At 43.5% G+C, this 23950-nt stretch overlaps 1 protein-coding gene across 1 annotated transcript; it reads left to right on the top strand.

The window, feature by feature from the left end:
• Positions 1–2159: 2159 nt before the first annotated feature.
• On the top strand, positions 2160–19904 carry ATP23 (ATP23 metallopeptidase and ATP synthase assembly factor homolog). Its single transcript, XM_081115262.1, has 6 exons — positions 2160–2398; positions 4824–4869; positions 5798–5879; positions 9758–9895; positions 15490–15573; positions 19445–19904. The coding sequence occupies exons 1-6, from the start codon at positions 2260–2262 to the stop codon at positions 19646–19648; spliced, it is 693 nt and encodes a 230-aa protein (XP_080971388.1). The 5' UTR covers positions 2160–2259; the 3' UTR covers positions 19649–19904.
• Positions 19905–23950: the final 4046 nt, after the last annotated feature.

Below are 23950 nucleotides of genomic sequence, written 5' to 3'. Positions count from 1 at the left end.
ATGGAAATAGTTTAAAAATTTGTTTATAGGCTATGGTCCATTTCAAGCCCATTTTCTCTAGCTGGCCTCCCTTGAGTGTTCCATACTAAACACACTAATTTGTAATGATCTAGTTTTGCATATATATGTCTTTCACTCCATAACTAGATTGGAAGCTGGTTGTGTGGTCCTGGATAAATTATTCAGTTTTACCAAGCTCACTTTCCTTATTGGCAAAATAGTGATAATAATACTTACCTTGTTGGGTTGTAGTGGGAATCAGAAATAATGTACCCAAAGTGAGCACAATAAAAAGTAGATTTTTAAAAAAGTATAGCTTTAGCATTCTAGTACACAGGAGGTGTTCATGTTTTTATAATATTTCAAATGATTAAACAATCCTAGCATCCCATCCAGTTTAGGTATTTATTAGGCATCTATGACACATAAGGCACTGTTCATAATCCTCAAGGTCTCTTGAGCTTTTATTATTTAGATACGTTTCTCAGATAAACCATAATATCTTCTTCAACCTCAGCAATTCTCTTATTATTCTGTTTCTGCCACCATGCCTGACTTATCATAATAGGTGCTGAATAAATGTGTGAGCTGAACTAAGTAATTAATTAGTTAATGTTTAGAGAGAGAAAGAAAGGGGGAGAGAGAAAGAGAAACATCCACCTGTTGTCCCACTCGCCCATGCATTCACCCTTGATTCCTGCATGTGCCTCCACCCAGATCACACCCGCAACCTGCAACCTTGGCCTATGGGGACAAGCTCGAACCAAGGCTGACCTCAATAATTTAGTGTGAAAAGGAAACTCACATAAATTAAAATCTGATAGGCTGTGATGAAAGCCATAACAGGTACAAAGTAGTTTGCATATTGGGAGATAAGGAGAGGTTAACCTTTAAAATATCCTCACCTGAAGATATGTTTGTTTTTTTAAAATTGACTTTAGAGGGAGTGGAAGGGAAAGAGAGAGAGAGAAACATCCATTGGTTGCCACCCCTAAACACCCCGATCAAATCCACAACCTAGCTATATGCCCTGATCGGGAATCGAACTCGCAACCTTTTTTTTCTTTTAATATATTTTATTGATTTTTTACAGAGAGGAAGGGAGAGGGATAGAGAGTTAGAAACATAGATCAGCTGCCTCCTGCACACTCCCCACTGGGGATGTGCCTGCAACCATGGTACATGCCCTTGACGGGAATCGAACCTGGGACCCTTGAGTCCGCAGGCCTACGCTCTATCCACCGAGCCAAACCGGTTAGGGCGAACCCGCAACCTTTTGGTGTATGGGATGCCACTCCAACCAACTGAGCCACCGTGGGAGGGCAAGGAGAGACTAATTTTGCTGACAGTATCGGGGAATGCCCTGTGGAGCTGGTAGATCTGACCAGGACCAGGATAAGGACTGAGGAACGGGGCTTCAAGATGGAAGTATGAGTTAAGAAGGAAGAGTGGGTCAGTGGGCCCAGATGAAGCAAAACAAAAGTACTTGGTCCTATAGTTTGGGGCTTTTGATGTGACCAGTGGTTATAATTGCAGCTGTCAAACATTTCTGGAAAACGCCGCTTTCAATCTGGCTTTGGGCGTGAGGGGAGGGGCAGGTCAGGGGCTGCAATGGTCTGCAGGGGCAACTACGGGGAGAGGGAGGACGGCGGACACCTTCGAGGGAGCAGGAGACTGACTGGCCAAGGTCGCCCACGAGGAGGCGGCTGCGGAACGGCGCTCGTGGGGACTCGGCCCACAGCTTCCCGGGTTCAGCCGACAAAGCTGACGCCACCTCCGCGCCCCGCCAGGCCCCGCCCAGGCCCCTCCCCGCGCCCCCGCCTAGGCCCCTCCCCGCGCCCCCGCCTAGGCCCTTCCCCGCCTCCTCCCCGCGCCCCGCCCCCCGCCCCGCCCAGGCCCCTCCCTGCGCCCCGCCCCGCGCCCCGCCCAGGCCCCTCCCCGCGCCCCCGCCTAGGCCCTTCCCCGCCTCCTCCCCGCGCCCCGCCCCACGCCCCGCCCAGGCCCCTCCCTGCGCCCCGCCCCGCGCCCCGCCCAGGCCCCTCCCCGCGCCCCCGCCTAGGCCCTTCCCCGCTTCCTCCCCTCGTCCCGCCCCGCGCCCCGCCCAGGCCCCGCCCCGCGCCCCGCCCAGGCCCCGCCCCGCGTTCTGTCCGCCCGGCGGAGGAGGGCCCTGGCGGTGGTTTGGCGCGGGGCTGGCCACCTTTCCTAGCCTCGTCCCGGGCGCCGAAGGCGGGAGGGAGCGGCGCCGGGTCCGCGGATGGCATGGCAGGGGCTCCGGGCGCCGCGGGCCAAGCCTCCCCCGAGCAGCTGGCTCCGGAGCAGCCCCAGCAGGGCTTCCTCGCCCGCTTCCTCGCCGACGACCAGAAGTGCCAGCTCATGCTCCTGAAGACGCTGCAGACCAGTAGGAGCCGACGGGAGGCTGGGGCCGCGGGTGGCGCCGAGAGCGGGGGCTCCGGGTCAGCCCCAGGGCGGCCCGGCCCGGGTTCTGGGCAGCTCAGCGGAGAGACCGGGCTGGGTGGGCATTATGGGGGCGGTGGTGGGGGGCCCTTATAAAGGAGGCCCTCTTTCTGCCTGTGGATGAATGGGGAAGCGGGGTAGGAGTTTGCCCTTTTCGGTCACACTCACTGGTCTGACAGATAATCTGATTTTGTGTAAGTTATGCAGCAATAGGTGGACTTCAGGTCTGGTGAAGCACAGTGTTGTTTTTTTTTAAATATATTTTTTATTGTTGATAAGGTGAAGCGGAGTTGTGAAGAGCCACTTAATTAAGGCATGCTTACTGCTGGCAGTGCAAAAACGACAGTTTTACAAACCTGCCCTTCGTTGGAAGGGGCCTGTAGCCTTCGTACATGGATGGGCTGCAGAGTGCAGGAACCCCTGAAATGGACTGGGAAACCGCGTGTGCATGCCCCTAAGTGCATTTTCTGGAGAGAGTTTATAGCTTCATTATATCCTCAAGACGCCACGACCCAAAACGGTTACGAGCCACTGCTGTGGGTTCAGTAAGGACACAGCTACCTGCCCACCAGTGCCTGTCTTCCCAGGGCCTTGCACTAGAGAGTTCTTAACTTATATACATTGACAAGTTTCCTTCAGACACATTTAGAAATCAGTCTCAAACGTACTTGTCCTAAAGCGAGGTTACTGATGCATAGTTGGCCAGTCACAGTTCAAAAGTCAGCCACCTGGCTCTGGCTGGGTAGCTCAGTTGGTTTGAGCATCATCCCCATTCAACAAAGCAGAGGTTCGATCCTGATCCCGGGTCTGGGCACATACAAGAAACAACCAATGAATGCATAACTAAGTGGAACAGCAAATCAGTGTTTCTCTCTCTCTCTCTGTGTTTCTCTCTCAAATCAACAATAATAAAAAACCCATCCACCCCAAGGTTTTCCAACGAGTTACCAGCATATAGGGAATCAAGGGAGGTGGGTGGAGGAAGGGGAGTAGAGGGAATAATGACATTGTATTTACAGTATGTATTGGGTACCTCCTAGGTTCTGGTGTGGGAAAATAAAATACCAAAATGACTAAAGACCTTGCTTTTAAGATGTTTCAGTGGAACCCGGTGGAAAGAACATGGGATGCAGATTAGACATTGGTTCAAATTCTGGTCCCTCTCCATTAGGTGTAGAAGAGCGATTTAACTCTCTGATCCCGCTATTCCTATCTGCAAAGAAGAAAGGGGAGGGGCGGGAGAGGCCTAAGAATACCTCTTGTAGGGTTGTGAGGAATAGATTTTATGAATGTAAAGTGCCAGCATATCAGGAGCTGAATAAAGGGCAGATGTTCTTGCAGTGGAAGAGCCAAGCGGCGGAGGAAAAAGTTGAGATAGGATGTGAGGTGCTGGACGTGAACCCCCGTGGGAATGAGCAGGCCTCAGCCTTCCACAGGGAGGGCTACTGGGAGAACCTGTTGGTGGTGTTAAAGCTTCAACCTACAGCTTTGAAATTCTATACCTGAGGCTGGGGTGACTGGAGAAACCAAGCCTCATGGGAGATTTTTGTTTTCTTTTTCTTCAAAGCAAATTGTGTGACCCTTCCGTCCCCAGGCTGATGCTCTGCCCCTGAGCAGCTGGCCAGGGCGGCTCTCTGTTTTTTGAGGCTACTCGTCTATTGTATCAAAAGCTTTAATTGTTGGGGAAAATCCTTTCTCATACTGAGTTGAAATTTGCCCCATCTAACTTCTACCCCGTGGTCCTTGTGCTATCCTCTTAAGAAATAGCAACTGAATCTATTCCCACACGGTACCCCTTTAAATCCTTGAAGCTACTGTGGTCCTAGTTATTTTTCTCCTTTCCGAGTCCACAAATCCTTTCTCGCGTCTTGCTGAACATAGTCCTGTGCTGTGCTAATCGCCTTCCCTCAAGGAAGAGCTTCAGCTGGCAGGTCCCGTGGAGTGTGGTACTCAGTCTGGGACCCGAGCTGCAGTGTGGTCTGACCCGATGGACAGCAGTGGGGCTACTTCCTGCGTGTCTCTGAATCTGGATGCTATGCTGCTGTTTGCTCCTATGGCTATGGCCCAAAATGCCCTCAGTCTTTGATCATTTAACTAAAATGGCCTTTAAAAACATATTTGAGATCATCTAAGATGTTTGGTAGCACCCATCTTGGTATTTGTATCAGTGCTTCATTTCATTAAAGTCTTGCTTTTATGTTAATTTAAGCCTGTCTTAAAAACAAAAACAAAAACCACCGTATTTTAATATAGTATAACTTCATTAAGATTTGTGAGTTGCTTTTTGATAATATCTTATACTGCTGTTTGGATAATTTAATTGGCTGTTTATTCAATTAGCATACATAATCGAATCAATATCTTTTTAGATCCATATGTCAAACTTCTGCTTGATGCCATGAAACGCTCTGGTTGGTAAGTAAATCTTTTTGAAGTGCTGCTCTATGTTCTGCCTGCTGAAAACAAAGTCCCAAACAGTGGAACCACTTATATTTCACTTTAGCCACAGAGCCTCTTCTTTCTTTTTTTAAAAAATTACTTTTTTATTGATTTCAGAGAGGAAGGGAGCGGGAGAGAGAGATAGAAACATCAATGATAAGAGAGAATCATGGATCGGTGCCTCCTGCATGCCCCCTACTGGGGATTGTGCCTGCAACCCCGGCACGTGCCCTTGACTGGAATCAAACCCGGGACCCTTCAGTCCGCAGTGGGACGCTCTATCCACTGAGCCATAGCAGCTAGGGCCACAAAGCCTTTTCCATATGGTAGATGGTAGTGATTGGCTGCATTCTCTCCAGACAAGCCTTATGCTTTTCAGACATCTGCTTTAACTCTATATCTCTGGCTCTACCGTTCACCTTGGTTATTTATTAAACACAATACTTAAAACCTTTCTTGTAAGTAATTACTAAACCTGGCTTTCCCACTATGCCAGCCTCAGCATTCTCCTAAATGCAGAACAGATCTCAGCTGGTTATGTCAGAACTGTCCAGGTGTTGTTTAACTTTGAGGGTATTAAGGGAAGTGACTTTTGATCCACTTCTTACCATTCTGGCCCAAGGACAGGAACCCCATCATATTTCCAGTGTGGTCTTAATTAGTTGACCAAATGCTCTGTGGAATCATAACGTTCATAGAATTTGAACTAGGATAGATGTCAGAGGTAATATCCTTATTTTACAGATGAAAAGGCTGAGTCCTGAGGGTGTTGAGTTGCTTTCCCGGTGCTTCCTGTGTGTCAGTGTGGAGGGGATTTGATGCGGGCGTCCTGGCCCAGGGCAGCTCCCTGTGCCACGTGCACACTGCTTCTGGACATCGTCTCCCATTCCTTCTTGCCTTTTAGTGCCGTTAACAGAGAAAGACACTTTTCTTGTGAAGACTGTAATGGGAATGTCAGTGGAGGCTTTGATGCGTCTGTGTCTCAGGTAGGCATTTTTGCCAACTTGTTTTCTTTCCTCCCATTTCTCCTGAGGACCTTCCCCATGCTGGGGATCGTTCGGTAGACTGGGTGTGGGATTCAAAAAAGTGAATTAGTCATGGTCCTTACTCTTAAGGAGCTCACCTCTTCACAGGGGAGATAAGACATGAACACAGGCCAGGACACAAAGGGAGGCAGGTTAGAGTATTTTAGGTGGGCATGGTTGCCACAATGGGGCAGTGACATGATTGACTGAAAGGTGCCCACTGATGCAGCTAGAGGTTATAGAGCCTCTTCAGGGCAAAGAAGACAAAGACTGTTGCCCACACAGGGGAAGCATGAGCCGAGGTGGCGTGTTGGGAAAGAAAAAGGTGTATTTGTGGAATGGCATGTCGTCTGGTTTGCTGGAGGGCAGGATTACACGGGAATTAGGGGAGATAGGATTGGAATGAAGGAAAGACATGTGGTGGGAGGCTTTGAATGCTAAGCTAAAGAGTTTCACCTTTACATGGTGAGCAGTGATATACACCTTTGACAATTTTGATGAGGGGAGTGAGATTTCTCATTTGTAAAACATGAGTAATGATTGTATCTAAGCCTCATTAGCTGTGGGGCGTGGGCAAGTTTTTGCCTTATTTTCAGTCTCCTCACTTGTAAATTAGTAATCACAATACCTATAGCGCTCAGATTGGGTCTTGGTAAATTCATTGCCCCCCTAGGATTAAATAGAGTGGATATTTTGAACGTTCATCTTACTTCTCAGCAGTTTTGAACACAGTGAGCACCCTCTTACATTTTTTTTTAAATTAAAATTGTATTGTGAAGCATCTCATTTATACAGAGAGGAAAAAACCTATATGTACATTTTTGGTCATAATAAAGAATGAATACTTGTGCAACTGCCACCCAGATGTGAGAGAGAGAGCGTTGCCAGGACTTTGGAAGCCCGTGTGCCCCTCTTAGATCACATGATCTCTCCTTCCTTATTCTAACTCTTGTGGTACTCACCCCCTGCTTTCTGAATTGCTTAAACATCCAACAATGTGTTATTTAGTTGCCTGCTCTTAAGGTTGATTCATGGAATACTTTGAGTTATAGGTAATACTTCGTAGTTTTATGAAATCATACAGTATATCATCTTCTGCAACATTTCTTTTGTTCAGCATTGTGAGATTCTTCCACGTTGCTGTGTATACTTTTGGTTTATTTAGTTTCACTGTTGGATAGTATTCATGGTGTGTCTGTACTACAGTTTACCCTATCTAATATTGATTCTTTCCAACTTTGTTATTTTGAGCAACGCTGCTGTGAATATTTTTTAACTTTTCTCCTGGTGCACATGTGCAAAAAGTTACTGCAAGGTATATATTTAGGAGTGGAATTGCTGGGTCATATGGTATGCGTACATTTGACATTAGCAGGTCATGCCAAACACTTTTCTCCCCATGGTGCCTGGTGTACAGCACTCTTCTGGTAGTTCTTTTGCTAGCTCACCTTTCTCTGTCAGCCCTTCAATGTTGAAGTCCCTTAATTCTTGGTGTTAGAGCCTTTCTTTTTGACTCTATACTCTGCCAAGGGGATCTTATTTATTTTCCTAGGTCAGAGCTCTCCTTTGAACTCCACATTTGTATATCCAAGTGCCTACTTAATACCCAGTCTTGGTTGCCTTAAAGGCACCTCAGATCTGACCTGTCCAAGTCCAGATTAATTATTATTTTTTTTCAGATTGATGATTTTTACCATCCCCTACCCCACCCAACCTGGTCTTTTAGTTTTGCATATTTCAGTTGAATGGTACCACCATCTATCCTATTATACAAACCAGAAATTCAGTATCATTCTTGATACCTCTGATTCCCTTTCCATATTCTATCCATCACCAAATTTTTAGTATATTTTTAAATTGATTTACTAGCCGAAACCGGTTTGGCTCAGTGGATAGAGCGTCGGCTTGCGGACTGAAGGGTCCCAGGTTCGATTCCGGTCAGGGGCATGTACCTGGGTTGCAGGCACATCCCCGGTGGGAGGTGTGCAGGAGGCAGCTGATCGATGTTTCTCTCTCATCGATGTTTCTAACTCTCTATCTCTCTCCCTTCCTCTCTGTGAAAAATCGATGGAATATATTTAAAAAAAAAAATAAATTGATTTACTAGAGGAAGGGAGAGTGAGAGAGAGAAACATCAATGATTCTATCTCTCTGGGGATTGGACCCGCAACCTGGACATGTGCCCTTGTCTAGAATCGAATCCAGGACCCTTTAGTCTGCAAGCTGACTCTCTAGCCACTGAGCCAAACCAGCTAGGGCTATCACCAGATTCTTTAAAAAATATATTTTTATTGATTTCAGAGAGGAAGGGAGAGAGAGAGAGATAGAAACATCAATGATGAGAGAGAATCACCCACTGTCCACCTCCCTCATGCTCCACATCGGGGATTGAGCCCGCAATCCGGGCATGTGCCCTGACGGGGAATCAAACCATGACCCTCTGGTTCATAGACTGATGCTCAACCACTGAGCTACGGCGGCCGGGCCCATCACCAAATTTTATCTAATTTACCTCCTAGATAACATTGTTGGCTTCCTCTATCCTAGCTCAGGTCCCATTACCTCTTGCCTAGAGTACTTCACTAGCCTTCAGCTAGTCTCTCTGCATCAGTTTTGGTCATCTTCTTGTTTTACCAACTACAGTCAAAGGAATAAAAACAAAATAAAACCAAAGCACCCCCCATTTCACTACTTCCTTTCAGTGACTTTCCACTGCTCTCAGGATAAAGGCAAGGCGTTCAGTTATTTGGCCACTGCTGACCTCCCCAGCCTTATCTGATGCCCACCACCTCAAACTCTGTGCTTCAGAAACATAAGCCTGCTTCTCAAACGTTCTGTTCCTCCCACCCTCCCCATGCCCTTTCCCTCGGTGTTCTCTGGTATGCTCCCTCCCCCCTCCTCAAATTTACCTACCATTCGCCCATTAGATCCCAGTTTAAACATTCCTTCTGCAGAGAAGCCTTCCCCAGCCTCCAGACCAGGCCAGGTTCTCTCATTGTAGGTACTCATGCCAACCTGGGTTTTTCTTCATGACAGCTGTCGTTGCATGCATTTAAACATTTTGGTAAATAATGATTAATTTCTATCTCCGTTAGTAGATTATAAATCTGCTAAAAGGTCTCCATAAATATCAGTTGAATAAATGGATGTTGAATGGTAACTATGATTAGGATCTCTCATGTCTTTATTATTCTTATAGGGTCCTGCTCAGTGTGCCGTGGGCTTTTTGCACTTCTTTCTGAAGGTCTTTCTGAGCATTTTTTTTTCTGGCAATTCTAGTAGAGTGGGACAGTGGTGGTCATTCATTGTTGATTCATTGCTCATTCAGAACCTCAATCAGAAGCATTTTTAACTATATTCTCATTGAATTCTCATAATTCTATGAGGTAGGTACTGTAATGATTTCCTTTCATAGTTGAGGAAACTGAGGCACAGGGAAGGTAGGAAACTTGCCCTCGGTCATCGAATTAGTAAGGAATGGGGCTAGAATTTGAATCTGTCAGCTTCTTCCGCAGTCCACACTCTAAATACAATGCTGTGGAGTCCAAGACACACTGACACAGTCAGCCCAGGAGGACAGTGTGTGAATACGTGTCCTCAATCTAAGTGCTGTTATAGTCCAGAGAGGAGGGAGGGGAGAAGTTAGTCACTGGGAAGGCTTAATGGAGCATGTGGTTATACTGGACCTTGACGGTAGAGAGTGGTGGGGTCAGTGGAGAAAAGTGGGTGGAGGCAATGCAAGCAGGTAAGTCCCCCTCATGTGTGGGAGAGGATGGCATCCATGAAATGAGAGTAGATTTTAGACATAACTGAACTTCTCTTATTTTGGTGCCTCCTAGATTGTTTTGTGCCAGAATAATATCCGTAATCAGGCCCATATGAACAGAGTGGTCACCCACGAGCTCATTCATACGTTTGATCATTGTCGTGCTCATGTCGACTGGTTCACCAATGTCAGACATTTGGCCTGCTCAGAGGTGAGTTTTATTGTAAACGATATCTTTCCCCCACTGCAGAACACTGTGTTTGAACTATTTATTAAAGTATTTTATTTAAACACTAGAGGCCTGGTGCACGAATTCGTGCACCAGAGGTATCCCTGGGCCTGGCCTGAGGGATCAGTCTGAAACCGACTCTCTGACATCCCCCGAGGGGTCCTGTGCCAGGGTTCTTTTTTTTTTTTTTAATTTATTTTTATTTTTTTTTATTTTTATTTTATTTTATTTTATTTTATTTTTTTTAATATTTTTTATTGATTAAGATATTACATATGTGTACCCTCTACCCCCCCTCTCCCCGCTCACCCCCTCACCCCCCCGTTGTCCGTGTCCATTGGTTAGGCCTATATGCTTGCATATAAGTCCTTTGGTTGATCTTTCCCCCTTGCCCCCACCCTCCCCTACCTTCCCTCCAAGGCCCGACAGTCCAATCAATGCCTCTCCGTCTCTGGATCAGTCCTTGTTCATCAGTTTATGTTGTTCATTATATTCCACAAATAAGTGAGATCTTGTGGTATTTATCCGCTCTCCAGTTCCATCCATGCTGTGGCAAATGGTAAGAGTTCCTTTTTCTTCTTCCTCTTCTTAAAGAATACCTTTCAGCTTTTCATATAATGCTGGTTTGGTGGTGATGAACTCCTTTAGCTTATTCTTATCCGTGAAGCTCTTTATCTGACCTTCCATTCTGAATGATAGCTTTGCTGGATAAAGTAATCTTGGTTGCAGGTTCTTGCTATTCATCTCTTTGAATATTTCTTGCCACTCCCTTCTGGCCTGCATGGTTTCTGTTGAGAAATCAGCTGACAGTCGGATGGGTACTCCCTTGTAGGTAACAGACTGTCTTTCTCTTGCTGCTTTTAAGATTCTCTCTTTATCTTTTGCTCTTGGCATTTTAATTATGATGTGTCTTGGTGTGGTCCTCTTTGGATTCCTTTTGTTTGGGGTTCTCTGCGCTTCCTGGACTTGTAAGTCCATTTCTTTCACCAGGTGGGGGAAGTTTTCTGTCATTATTTCTTCAAAAAGGTTTTCAATATCTTGCCCTCTCTCTCCTTCTGGTACCCCTATAATTCTGATGTTGGTACGCTTGAAGTTGTCCCAGAGGTTCCTTACACTATCTTCATATTTTTTGAATCTCTTTTCTTTTTTCTTTTTCGGTTGGGTATTTTTTGTTTCTTTGCATTTCAAATCTTTGACTTGATTCTTGGGATCCTCTTGTCTGCTGTTGGAGCTCTGTAAAGTATTCTTTATTTCAGTCAGTGTATGCATAATTTCTAATTGGTCCTTTTTCATGACCTCCATGGTCTCACCATACTCCTTGAGGGATTCATTAAATTTATCGGCGGTTTCCATAAAATTCTTGACAAACCTTATAAACGTGGCCTTGAACTCTATATCCAGTCGTCTGGCCTCCTCCGTTTCTGCCAATTGTGACCTGTTTCTTTGTCTCCGCATTTTGGCTGCTTCCCTGTGTTGATAGAGTGGCCTGTGCGCCAGGTGTCCTGTAGGGCCCAGTGGCTCAGCCTCCCCAGTTACCCGGGGTGGACACTCTTGGTGCACTCTTGGTGCCTCGCTTGTTGTAGGATCACTGGGAGGAATTGACCTCCAGGCCAATTGGCTGTGGGAAGCAGCTGTGTCTGAAGTGGGAGAATGGTCCCCCTCTGACCACTGGGTACAGTGGCTCCTGGATCTAAGGAGGTGCTAATTCAGCCCCTGCCTGAGGCCACACAGCAGGAACTACGAAGAGGCTCAGCTGTGAAGCAATGCAAGCCGCTGTGGGGCCTTGGGCCTTCTCTTGGAAGTTCCGGGTCTGGCTGGCCCGGCTGCAGTTAGGTAATTATCAGGTTGCAAAGTTCTGGGGCATTCACATGCAAAAGCCTCTGCCGCAGCCCGGGTGGGGCGGGGTCTCAGGGAGGCAAAAGGCCCGAGAAAGAAGCTATGGCTGATTCTCCGCGCCCGGAGTCGCGCGTCTCAGTGTCCCGGCAATGGCTGCAAGCACCTCCGAGGGAAATCTGCCCCCAAGTTCGCCCGCTGCCACCTGAGAGAGCAGCCTCTCCCCGTATGAGACCTGGGTCCCCAGAGACTTCCCGGAACCGGAGATCAGAGCAGTCGGGAGCTTGTGATTCAAAAAGACAGCCGCGTCCTCAGGTGCCACCCCCTTTCCGCGCGCGCGAGCCGCCGCGTACCTCTGCACTCAGCCTCCGCAGCTCCTCTGGCTCTCAGCGTGCTTTTCTTTTCTTCTAGTTGTAGAAATTACACTCAGCCAGCCTTCCTGTTGTTTTGGATGATGTTTGCTCCGTCCTTTGGGCTAATTTTCAATTGTTGTGGGAGGCGACTATTTCCCGGTGTTTATCTATGCCGCCATCTTAGTTTCTCCCTCCTGTGCCAGGGTTCTTGTCCCAGCATCAAGAAGGGTTCAGGAATCTGGAAACGGCTGTGCGTAGATGACATAGGAATCCAGAGACTAATGTAAATTTTTGAAAGGCATTGGGGGTCAGAGGACCTTCAGCTAAAGGAACTTATGACTCCCTCCTTGTCTAGGACCCTTGCTTTTATTCACACAATTTGTCCTGAGGCAAGGTGGAGATAATACACTTCAAAGGGTAAGGTTTCAAAGGGTACAGAAGCATTGTCAGTTTGAGGAATAGCCTATGGCTGTTCAGGTGTTTGGTCAGTAGGAGGCAATCACATGTAGACTAAGATGCCCTTTAACTGTCTGGCAGCCACAATCAGTTTCCTATTCAGGTTTGGGGAAATGCCTTTAGCCATTCCCAACAGGTGACTACATGTGTGACTCAACCCTGTTGAATCCCCAAGTTTCATCAACCTTTTGATGAAACTCTTAAAATTATGACATGCTGGAATTGGTTCCCGGCAGTCCTGGATTGTGAGAGGGCACAGGCCAGGCCGAGGGACCCCACCGGTGCACGATTGGGGCTGGGGAGGGACGCAGGAGGTTGGCCAGTTGGGGAGGGACTTGTTTAGATTCCATACTTCAGTAAGTGAAAGAGGGCTCCAGGGTGTGTCCAGCTTGTCTTGCTCAGTCCCAATCGATCGGCTGGACCCCAGCAGCAAGCTAACCTACCGTTTGGAGCGTCTGTCCCCTGGTGGTCAGTGTACATCATAGTGACTGGTCGACTGGTCAACTGTCTGCCCCCTGGTGGTCAGTGCACATCATAGTGAGTGGTTGAACAGACTTAGCACAACATTAGCATATTATGCTTTGATTGGTTGAACGGCCAACTGGACGACCAAACACTTAGCATATTAGGCTTTTATTATATAGGATACTCCTTCTCTTACTGTGATAGCTCCATGTTAGTCTTGAATTTCTGTTTCTAACTATTGAATACAAATTTTTGAGACATAACAAATTTTAAGTATTTTTTTTAGAATTGTATTAAATATAACCTTTTAAATCCTAATAATAATAATTAACTTTAATTATAATAAACTATTTCTTATGGAATAAACTATATAACAAAAAAATTAAGGGCAGTTAACATTTACTGAGGGCTATGTGCCAAACACTGTTCTGTTTGTGGATTCTTTTTTTTGAAGTGAACATATCCTCAAGATTTTATTGTTACATAATAAAACAAAATACGAAGCTTAGAACTAGATCACTAGGCCCTGTCTCTCCTTATCTCCTCCTAGTTCAAAGTGCTTGCATCTCTTAATAGCCAGTGTTCTCTTAGATCTTCAGTAGGGCTCAACACATTCAAGCCTCAGCACAATCTTCTTTAAACAAATTTTAAAAAATGTATTGATTTTATTATTTTAAAAATTTTTTGTTGAAAGTATTATATATGTCCCCTTTTCCCCCCATGGGCCCCCTTTACCCTCCCCCCTCCGCCCCAAGAAAGAGAGAGAGAGAGAGAGAGAGAGAGAGAGAGAGAGAGAGAGAGAGAGAAACGTTGATTTGTTGTTCCACTTATTTAGGCATTTATTGGTTGATTCTTGTATGTGCCCTGACTGGGGATTGAACCCATAACCTTGGTGCGTTAGGACAAATGCTCTAACCAACTGAGCTAACTGGCTAGAGCTTCAGCACAAACTTCTGTGTAGTTTTAGCCTTTTTGTGGAAAATCAGCTTAGTCTGCCCACCACAGCTGCACTGCTTCCTGTCGTAATGCCGCTTTCCCTGTGCACAGAGAATCCTTGCCTGGCTTGTATTGTTACTTTGTGGGGTTTATGCTCGTCCCACTTTTTACAGAAAATCCAGCGGGTTTTAGGAACGTTCTCCATGTTTGCGAGAGCGCTGTCGGCACGGAAAGTGTTTGTGGATCATAGTTACAACAGCCCATGGAAGCGGATACTATTATCCTCATGTAATATCTGTGGAAAGTGAGGCACTTGTTTAGATTCCATACTTCAGTAAGTGAAAGAGGCAGTTTTACAACCAGGGTCCCTAATTGGCTTTTGTGCTGCTTTCTATAGGTAAAGATCCTTTCTTGCTCTAGAGTAAAGCATAAAAAGATATTTATCAATAAGCACTTTGGATTGCTCTAAAAAATATACTTATAAATATAAATATATTCCTAGAGAGACATAAGTATTTCATACTTGCATTTCATTAATCAAAGAATGCAATGTATTGAGAAGTTAAAAAGCTAATATAAACTTCAAGCTTATATTTTATAACTTAGATTATTTTCTCTTTCCCTTAAATTAATAAGCAGCCTCACTGCATCTAATTATAACTCATTATTTGGAGAGTAGACTGAATCCTGAGTTTTCTTTTTTTTTTTGACTTTATTGTTGACACTATTACAGATGTCACCCCTCACCTATTGCCCATCTCCACCCATCCTCTGCTCCCCCTTTCCTCTGGCCATCACCACACTGTTGTCTGTGTCTGTGGGCTAGGCATATATATTCTTTGGCTAATCCCTTCACCTTCTTTCATCCAGTATTGTATTAAATATAACCTTTTAATATAACCTTTTAACCCCTCCCGCCCCGTCCCTCCTGACAGCTGTCAGTCTGTTCCATGTATCCCTGCCTGTGTTTCTCTTTTGCTCATCAGTTTATTTTGTTCATTGGTGAATCCTGAGTTTTTAAATAGGTCTCTCTCGGGTATTATGAGACTTACTGCCTGTTGGCTAAAATGTGTAAGTGCCTTGAGCTCTTCAGAGGAATAAGACCGTGTTATTGTGAAGTAACATGAAGTGGGTCATTCTGTTTGCTATGAATTAGCAAAAATGTGGCCAGGTTAGCTGTAGAATCTATGTGGGTAGTTCCAAGATTTTTTTCATCTATTAAAGCTGCTTTTTACTTAAAAAATGTAGTAAATTAGAAAATATGTCCTAACTTCAGGTTGTCATGCACACCCAGCCCAGTGCCTTTGGCAGTGTCTGTCATAGCTCATGGATAGCTGCTCTCTTTCTTACCTGAAGAACTTCTGGAGTCAATAGAGTTTAAAAAATTCTTTCAAAAAAGTCTTAACAGTTATTCTGATCTCAGAAAAGCATGCTACTTTTATATATTCTTTTACAATTAAAAAGATTGGTTGTTATAAAGGTATAGAGCATGGGCACTTATTTCTTTTCGTTTGCCTTCTGTCTGTGTGATAGATTCGAGCTGCTAACCTCAGTGGAGACTGCTCACTTGTGAATGAAATATTCAGGCTACGTTTTGGATTAAAACAACACCATCAGGTAAAAACTAACATGAAGTCACTTATCTTTAAGAGTCTAAGAGTGGAAATAATGAATAAAGAAATGAGAAGTACATTTAGTATTTGAAACTTGGAAGAACTACTTACATGAAATGAATACAAACTGTATACCGTTTAAGCCAAAGAGATGGAATTTAGTTCTGTTTTATAATTATGGGTGAGCTGTGTGCCTGACTGAGAGATTTTAATAGTGAGAAGAACTATTATGATCTCGCTCCTGGGACACTTGTGGATGGGGTAGATAAGGAGTGGAAGTGAAATCACAGCCTGTCTTACTGTTACCCTAGCAGTCCTGGGCTTACATTTTTAAACTACCACTGTATTCTCAAGATAAAGAAGTAATACTTTTCAGAAGAGACTTCACTGCGGCACAGGTTATGGCGGTGTATTAGTGCGCCTTTGAGGGATGTATGACGTCATAGCAAAGTTTTGGATTAATACAGGTTGAATATGATCACATTGTTTGCAGGTAGTTTTTATTGTGCGCTAACAGGTGGCGCGGGCCATTTTTGCTAATTTTTTGCGCAAATGGCAACGTTCAGTAAAATTACGATAACTTTAGTTTACGTATTTATACATTACCCGCATTCTACCGCTAGTCTATAAAAAACGTATTAATACGTGTCCTGCGCTCTACTACTTACAGTCAACATAAAACGTATAAATACATTTCCCGCATACAATGTGTGATAAACTGAGCTGAGAGGGGTTTTGTAGACAAAACTAAACAAAACGAATAACAAAACCCCAAAAGGAAATTAGAGGCGAGATCATCCTGTTAGAGAGCTTCGCTATCATGTCATACATCTATCCGCCACAGATGGACATGGGGAGAGGAGCATGGAACCGATGGACTGATAATGAATGTGAGCAGTTCTGCCCATAGCAGCCAAGGGGCTCTGAGCCCACACTTAGGGAAAGGCTGGTGGGAGACTTTCTGTGGAAAGAGCGTGCTGGGCCGATTTGTGAGGGTCACGAGCATCAGGATAGCAGTTCCAACCGGATAGTAGATGCAAAAAAGGGTAGGCTTGGAACAACAACAGAGAGACCCTTGGTTCTCTAGCGAAGAGTCACTCATCTCTAGGGTGGAGGGAAGAAAATCCAGTGAACTAAGAGAAGGTGTGAGCTTGTGAATGGGAGCTAGAGGAGGAGCCTGCTGCTTGGAGAGGGTAATGCCTTAGGTAAGGCTGTTACGCTTTCAGCCTGTGTGAGTCAGCTTAGTGATACGGCGCTGAGCTGCTGTGCCACATGTCTCTGTGCCCTGGGATCCCTGCGCCTCCCCTCCAGTAAATACAGCTTGGGCTGCATTTGGATGGCCTGTGTGTTCTGGCTCTCAGCGGGAAGGGTGGAAGAAGCAATGTGGTTAAAGCATGTGATCCAGGGCCCAGCGTCTTTGAAAGAGAAGTCTCTCCTTTTTTTTAAAAAAAAAACTTGGGTAGCAGCAGCAGAAAATGAATAGAGCTAGCAACAGAAAGTAACTGTGGGGAGGTAGTGGGGGCCTGGTTGAGGGAGAAGAGTGTTAGGGAATGGAGTTCTGCTTTTGTACCCAAGAAGCATAAACATCAGCCCAGCTGGCGTGGCTCAGCGGTTGAGCATGGGCCTATGTACCAGGAGGTCACAGTTCGATTCCTGGTTGGGGCACATGCCCAGGTTGCGAGCTTGATCCCCAGTGTGGGGCATGCAGGAGGCAACTGATTAATGATTCTCTCTCATCATTGATGCTTCTGTCTCTCTCTTCCTCTCCCATCCTCTCTGAAATCAATAAAAATATATTTAAAAAAAGAAGCATAGCCGAAACCGGTTTGGCTCAGTGGATAGAGCGTCGGCCTGCGGACTGAAAGGTCCCAGGTTCGATTCCGGTCAAGGGCATGTACCTTGGTTGCGGGCACATCCCCAGTGGGGAGTGTGCAGGAGGCGGCTGATCGATGTTTCTCTCTCATCGATGTTTCCAACTCTCTATCTCTCTCCCTTCCTCTCTGTAAAAAATCAATAAAATATATTAAAAAAAAAAAGAAGCATAAACATCAACCACAGTAACTGATTGTAAATTTGCACACTTTTTTTTTTTTAAATATATTTTATTGATTTTTTACAGAGAGGAAGGGAGAGAGAGAGTTAGAAACATCGATGAGAGAGAAACATCGATCAGCTGCCTCCTGCACATCTCCTACTGGGGATGTGCCCGCAACCCAGGTACATGCCCTTGACCGGAATCGAACCTGGGACCTTTCAGTCCGCAGGCTGACGCTCTATCCACTGAGCCAAACCGGTTTCGGCAAATTTGCACACTTTTAACAGAAATTTATTACATCTACAAAGAAGTGAATCTCAATTGTGATCTATACTTGTATCTCCCTGTGTCTCCAGGAGACAAATTTTTACCACCACTACCCCCCCGAAGGGGAGAAATTTCCTCTGTGGCAATTGTGGTTGTGGCTTCGTACCAATCTTCCTCCTTATTCCTTTATGCCTAGGGTTTATTTTAAAAATCAGTGTTTGGTGTAATTTAGATTGAGAAGCACTGTTTTATATTCCAGTATCAGTGAGCATCTCCAGGCTGGGCATGCTGACCAGGCCAAGTAAAACTGGGAACATGCAGAGAAAATCAATGATTGACAGGATGCACAGCCTTCAGAACCAGTGTTTGGTTATTTTTCAGGAAAATGTTAAATGCCATTGTTTTGAGTTTTCGTTTGGGCCTGTGGGGAAATACAATGAGTAAAAGCTCTTCAAGAATTGGAATGGTAGGACCTTATCTTTCTTTCTTTCCTTTTTCAAATTAAAAAAATATATTTTTATTGATTTCAGAGAGGAAGGAAGAGGGAGAGATAGAAACATCAATGATGAGAGAGAATCACTGATTGGCTGCTTCCTGCATGCCCACCACTGGGGATCAAGCCTGCAACCCAGGCATGTGCCCTGACTGGGAATTGAACCGTGACCTCCTGGTTCATAGGTTGATGCTTAACCACTGAGCCACACTGGCTGCGTGACCTTATATTTCTTAAAATATTTAGAATACTGAAAAATTCTGGTCTATTATAATGTAACATTAGGTAAATTATCTTCTTAGAAAGAACACTTGAACACCCATGCAAAGAACACTCAGAAACCAACAAAAAAAGTTTGATTTGTTTTTCCCCTGAAAAATGAAGACATCTTCAAACTATGTGTATATATGTGTGGTTTTCTATTGCTTGCAGGGGATAATGTTTCTCTCAAAGGAAAAGTTACTTAGCATTGCTCAATGCAAAGGAAGAGAGTTACAGAAGTAAAGTATATTTTACCTTTATTTAAATTTTATTAAAAATCCAACCAGAACCTTGTTTATCCACTTTTCTGTGATTTTGCCAACTGGGGGTTATTGTTTGGCAAGCACTGTCTAGAACTTCAGAGAATGACATCTGCTTATGTTATTGGAAAGGATGAGAAGATTGAAAGAGGTTTTACTTATACCTAAATAATTTTTAGAGTGAGCTAATTTCTTTTTTGGAATGACAGAATGAAATAATAGAAAAATAAGTTTTTTTTAAAAAATATATTTTTATTTATTTCGGAGAGAAAGGGAGAAAGAAAGAGAGAAACATCAATGATGAGAGGGAATCATTGATTGGCTGTCTCCTGAATGCCCCCCCCACTGGGGATTGAGCCAGCAAGTCAGGCATATGCCCTTGACCGGAATTGAACCCAGGACCCTTCAGTCCACAGGTCGACTCTCTATCCACTGAGCCAAACCAGCCAGGGCAAAAATGAGTGTTGATTATGGTTCAGATATTATATAAAATGTTATTATTTCATGGTTAAATTTTCATATAAAACTAAAGCCACACCCTTTTTTTTTTTCTCTTTAGACGTGTGTCAGAGACAGAGCCATTCTTTCTATCCTGGCTGTTAGGAATGTCAGCAAAGAAGTAGCTGAAAAGGCTGTTGATGAAGTTTTTGAATCTTGTTTCAATGACCATGAACCTTTTGGAAGGATCCCACATAACAAGACATATGCAAAATATGCTCACAGAGACTTTCAAAACCGTCATCGGTATTACTCAAATATATGAAGGCAATGACATTTTATATTACAGAGCCTCAGTGATCATGAAGAAAATATGGTTCTCAGGTGCACAAATGTATAAAACATAAATGATCAATTAAATACAGATAAGACAGAAGATGCTGATCCTAGTATATTATCAGAAAATGTAACTCTGGTGAAAAATGGAACTGCCTTAAACTTCAAGGCAAAAATTATATCTGTATAGCTAACCATTCGGTGAATAAGGCAAATCAATTACATTTTTGTATTTTCTACATTGTACTTGTGTTTTTGATTTTTGTGATTTTATTTTTATTACATACTAGAGGCCCAGTGCACGGATTTGTGCACCGGTGGGGTCCCTTGGCCTGGCTTGTGCCCTCTCGCAATCCAGGAACCCTAGGGAGATGTCAGAGAGCTGGTTTTGGCCCGATCCCCGCAGGCCAGGCAGAGGGGACCCCACAGTGCACGTGCACCGGGCCTCTAGTATGCACATAAGATCTTTGGTTAATCTCTTCCTGCCCTCCTCCCTCCCCCCTTCCCTTTGAGATTCATCAGTCTATTCCATGTTTCCATGCCTGTGGTTTCCGCTCCTGTGTTGAGTGTCTGCCCCCTGGTGGTTAGTGCGTGTCATAGCTACCAACTGGTCAGCCAGTCGGCCGGTCGCTTAGGCTTTTATATATATAGATGATTATTTTAATATTTGATTAAGAAAACTGTGAAGTGGTACCTTGTATAATGTTGATAGGAGACCACTGTTGGTATTTACATTAAGTGTAAAGAAAAATGTACTGATTTTATTTATAGGACATTTGTTGAGATGTTATGATCAAAACATTTAATGAATGAAAGTTGGAAATAATTCACTCAATGATCAATGCCTACCCCACTCTCTGTTCTTCTTTCCACATGTATGTGGAGACTATATGGTTCAGTTTTCTGGGGACAGTTTTTTAAAAATACGTTTTTTTTGATTCTTTTTTCTTTCTTTTTTTTAAATTTTAAGTGAGAGAAGAAGGGAGAGGAATAGAGAGATAGAAACATTGATGAGAGAGAAACATTAATCGGCTGCCTCCTGCATGCACCCCACTGGGGATTGAGCCCACAACCAGGAGTCGACTGGTGACCTCTTGGTTCATGGGTTGTCCCTCAACTGCTGAGCCATACCAGCTGGGTGTTTTCTGGGGACAGTTTTGATTAGATTTTTTAATTTTTTAAAGGTTTATTGCCCTAGCCGGTTTTGCTCAGTGGATAGAGCATTGGCCTGTGGACTAAAGGGTCCTGGGTTCAATTCTGATGAAGGGCACACTCGTGGGTTGTGGGCTCGATCCCCAGTAGGGGATGTGCAGGAGGCAGCCGATCAATGATTCTCATCATTGATGTTTCTATCTCTCTCTCCCCCTTCCTTCCTCTCTGAAATCAATAAAAATATATTTAAAAAAGAGAATAGTTAATTGATTTTTAGAGAGAGAGGAAGGGAGAAGAGAGAAACATCCATGCGAGAGTGTAACATCGATTGGCTGCCTCCTATGTGCCTCCCACTAGGGATCGAGTCTGCAACCTGGGCATGTGGCCTGACCAAGAATCAAACCGGCAACTCTTCCATGAATGGGATGATGCCCCACCAATTGAGTCACACTGCCAGGGCTTTCTTTATTTTTAGTAAAGGCCAGTACAGTAAATTCACAATGCAATTTAAATTTTATACATATATATATATATACATACATATATATATATATATACACATATATATTTATACATATATATATTTAATCCTCACCTGAGAATATGTTTTTTAGAGAGAGAGAGGAAGGGGGAGAGAGAGAGAGAAACATTGATGTGAGAGAGAAACATTGATTAGTTGCCTCCTGTCTGAACCTCGACCGGGGATCAACCCACAACCTAGGTATGTGCCCTGACTGGAAATTGAACCCACAACCTTTTTGGTATATGGAATGATGCTCCAAGCAACTGAGCCACTTGGCCAGGGCTAATTTTTATATATTTATAAGATTTTTCACATAATCATTCTTAAATATTTTGTTAAGTCCTGATCTGAGTTTTGAATTCAGAAAACATGGTCCTTTTATCTGTCCCTCTTTTTTTCTTTTTTAATCTGACCCTCTTAACTGGTAACTGCGTCTTCTAGCTGTCTCAGCAAACATCTCTTGGCCTATGTCCATACTGAAAGACACTGTGTGTATAGGTGGTTAATTAAAGGTTCAAACATAATGAAGTTAGCAGGATTCTTTTTTTTGAGCTAAAATTTGATTAAATATAAATTATAAAGTGATAACTCAAGCTTAATAACTTATTAAACATTAAAATATGGTTTGAAGATTCTTGGGAAGATGGTGGAATAGCAAGCAACAAATCTGTCTCCCCACCTAGATAAAATTATACTGACAGAATCTGTTTAATGTAAATATTTTGGACTTCTAGAGTCTATTGAAGGCTTGTAACTTCCAGGGGGAGGGTTGGGAGGTAAATTGAAGCTAATTTTGGCCATTTTCAGCTGTTAGCACAGTAGTAGTTACTCATCTGTCACTAGTGTGCTTTGTGGCAGGTAGCTATGCATGTTTTCCCAAAACAGCTTGTATACAGATTGTGGGAACCAGACAGGAGGGGTGGGGGCAAAAAGCCCCCTGTCCTCCATATATTTGGGATCTGCTCTGATTGCTCATTGCTGCTTCTTTTCACAGAGGTTCATACAGAGAGATGGTGGCATTGTTACACTTCCTCCCATTTTTGCAAACTGCTTCTCATCTGTCTGAAATGACCTACAATGTACTATTTAAAGGGCTGATGCCCTTTTTTTTCCCAATTAATTTTTCTCTTTTCCCCCTTTTGGGAATCATACATTAAAGACTAGAAAATTAAAAACAATGGCATATACAAGGGAAATTAGAAAGTCACTATGCATGCCTAGGGAAAGGCACAGGCTCAGAAAAGACCCAAGAAGACCTTAAGTTTATACTTTTAGGCAGATCCTTGGTATAGGGACAACAGCAACAACAAAAATCTCCAAAAAAACAAAAACAACAACAAATAACGAATGAACCCCCCCCCCCCCCCCCCCCCCCGCAAAACAACAGCAAACCCTGGGGAAGAGGGAGAATCTGATTTTCAGAGTTACCTTATTAGATTCAGATGTTAAGTGTTCAGTCTTTCACATTGAGTATGATGCTTGGTGTGGGTTTTCCATATATGGTTTTTATTATGTTGAGGTAGTTTCTTTCTATTCCTAGTTTGTTGAGTGCTTTTTATCAAGAAAGGATGTTGAATTTTGTCAGACACTTTTTCTGCATCAATTGAGATGATCATATGGCCTTTTCCTTCATTGCCAATGTGGTATATTACATTGATCAATTTTCAGATGTTGAACCATCCTTGCACTCCAGGAATAAATTCCACTTGGTCATGGTGTGCAATTCTTTTAATATGCTGCTGAATTTGGTTTGCTAGTATTTTTTGAGGATTTTTTAACAATGTTCATGAGAGATATTGGTCTGCAATTTTCTTTTTTTGTAGTACCTTTGTCTGGCTTTTGTATCAGAATAATTCTGCCTCATAGAATGAGTTGGGGAGTGTATCTCCTCTTCAGTTTTTTCAATAAGTTTGAGAAGGGTTGGTATTATTCTTTAAATGTTTGGTAGAATTCACTAATGAAGCTAGGAATTTCCTTTGTTAGATTTCTGGTTGCTGATCAAATCATCTTACTAATGATAGGTTAACCATATTTGTAATTCCTTATGGTTTGGTGTTGGTAGGTTTTGTGTTTCTAGGAACTTGTCCATTTCATCTAGGTGATCCAATTGTGGACATATAGTTATTCACAGTACTCTCCTTTGATCCTTTTTATTTTTGTTGGATCAGTAGTAATGTTCCCACTTTCATTTCTAATTTTAATGATTTGAAGTCTCTCTTTTTTTTTAGTCCATCTAGCTAAAGGTTTGTCCAGTTTGTTGGTTTGTTCACAGAACCAATTTTTTGTTTCATTGATTTTCTATATTGTTTTTAAGTTCTGTTTTATTGGTTTCTGCTCTAATTTTTATTATTTATTTATTTCTGCTAGGTTTCAGTTTAATTTGCTCTTCTTTTTCTAGTTCCTTAAGTTGTAGAGTTCAGTTGCTGATTTGAGATCTTTCTTGTTTTTTAACATAAACATTTATAGCTATAAATTTCCCCCTTAGCACTGCTTTTGCTATGTTCCAGAAGTTTTGGTATGTTATATTTTTGTTTTTATCCATCTCTAAGTATTTTCTAATTTTCCTTGTGATTTATTCTTTGCCCTGTTGGTTGCTTAAAATTGTGAATTTTTCAA

Source organism: Myotis nattereri (genome assembly GCF_964212035.1).
Source record: "Myotis nattereri genome assembly, chromosome: 2".
Lineage (NCBI taxonomy): Eukaryota > Metazoa > Chordata > Mammalia > Chiroptera > Vespertilionidae > Myotis > Myotis nattereri.
This window is presented reverse-complemented; position numbering and strand designations above follow the sequence as displayed.

Coding starts and splice junctions, on each gene's coding strand:
- ATP23 (XM_081115262.1), top strand. CDS start 2,260: ATGGCAGGGGCTCCGGGCGCCGCGGGCCAAGCCTCCCCCGAGCAGCTG. Junction 4,870..5,797: donor GCCATGAAACGCTCTGGTTG/GTAAGTAAATCT, acceptor CTTGCCTTTTAG/TGCCGTTAACAGAGAAAGAC. Junction 5,880..9,757: donor TTGATGCGTCTGTGTCTCAG/GTAGGCATTTTT, acceptor GGTGCCTCCTAG/ATTGTTTTGTGCCAGAATAA.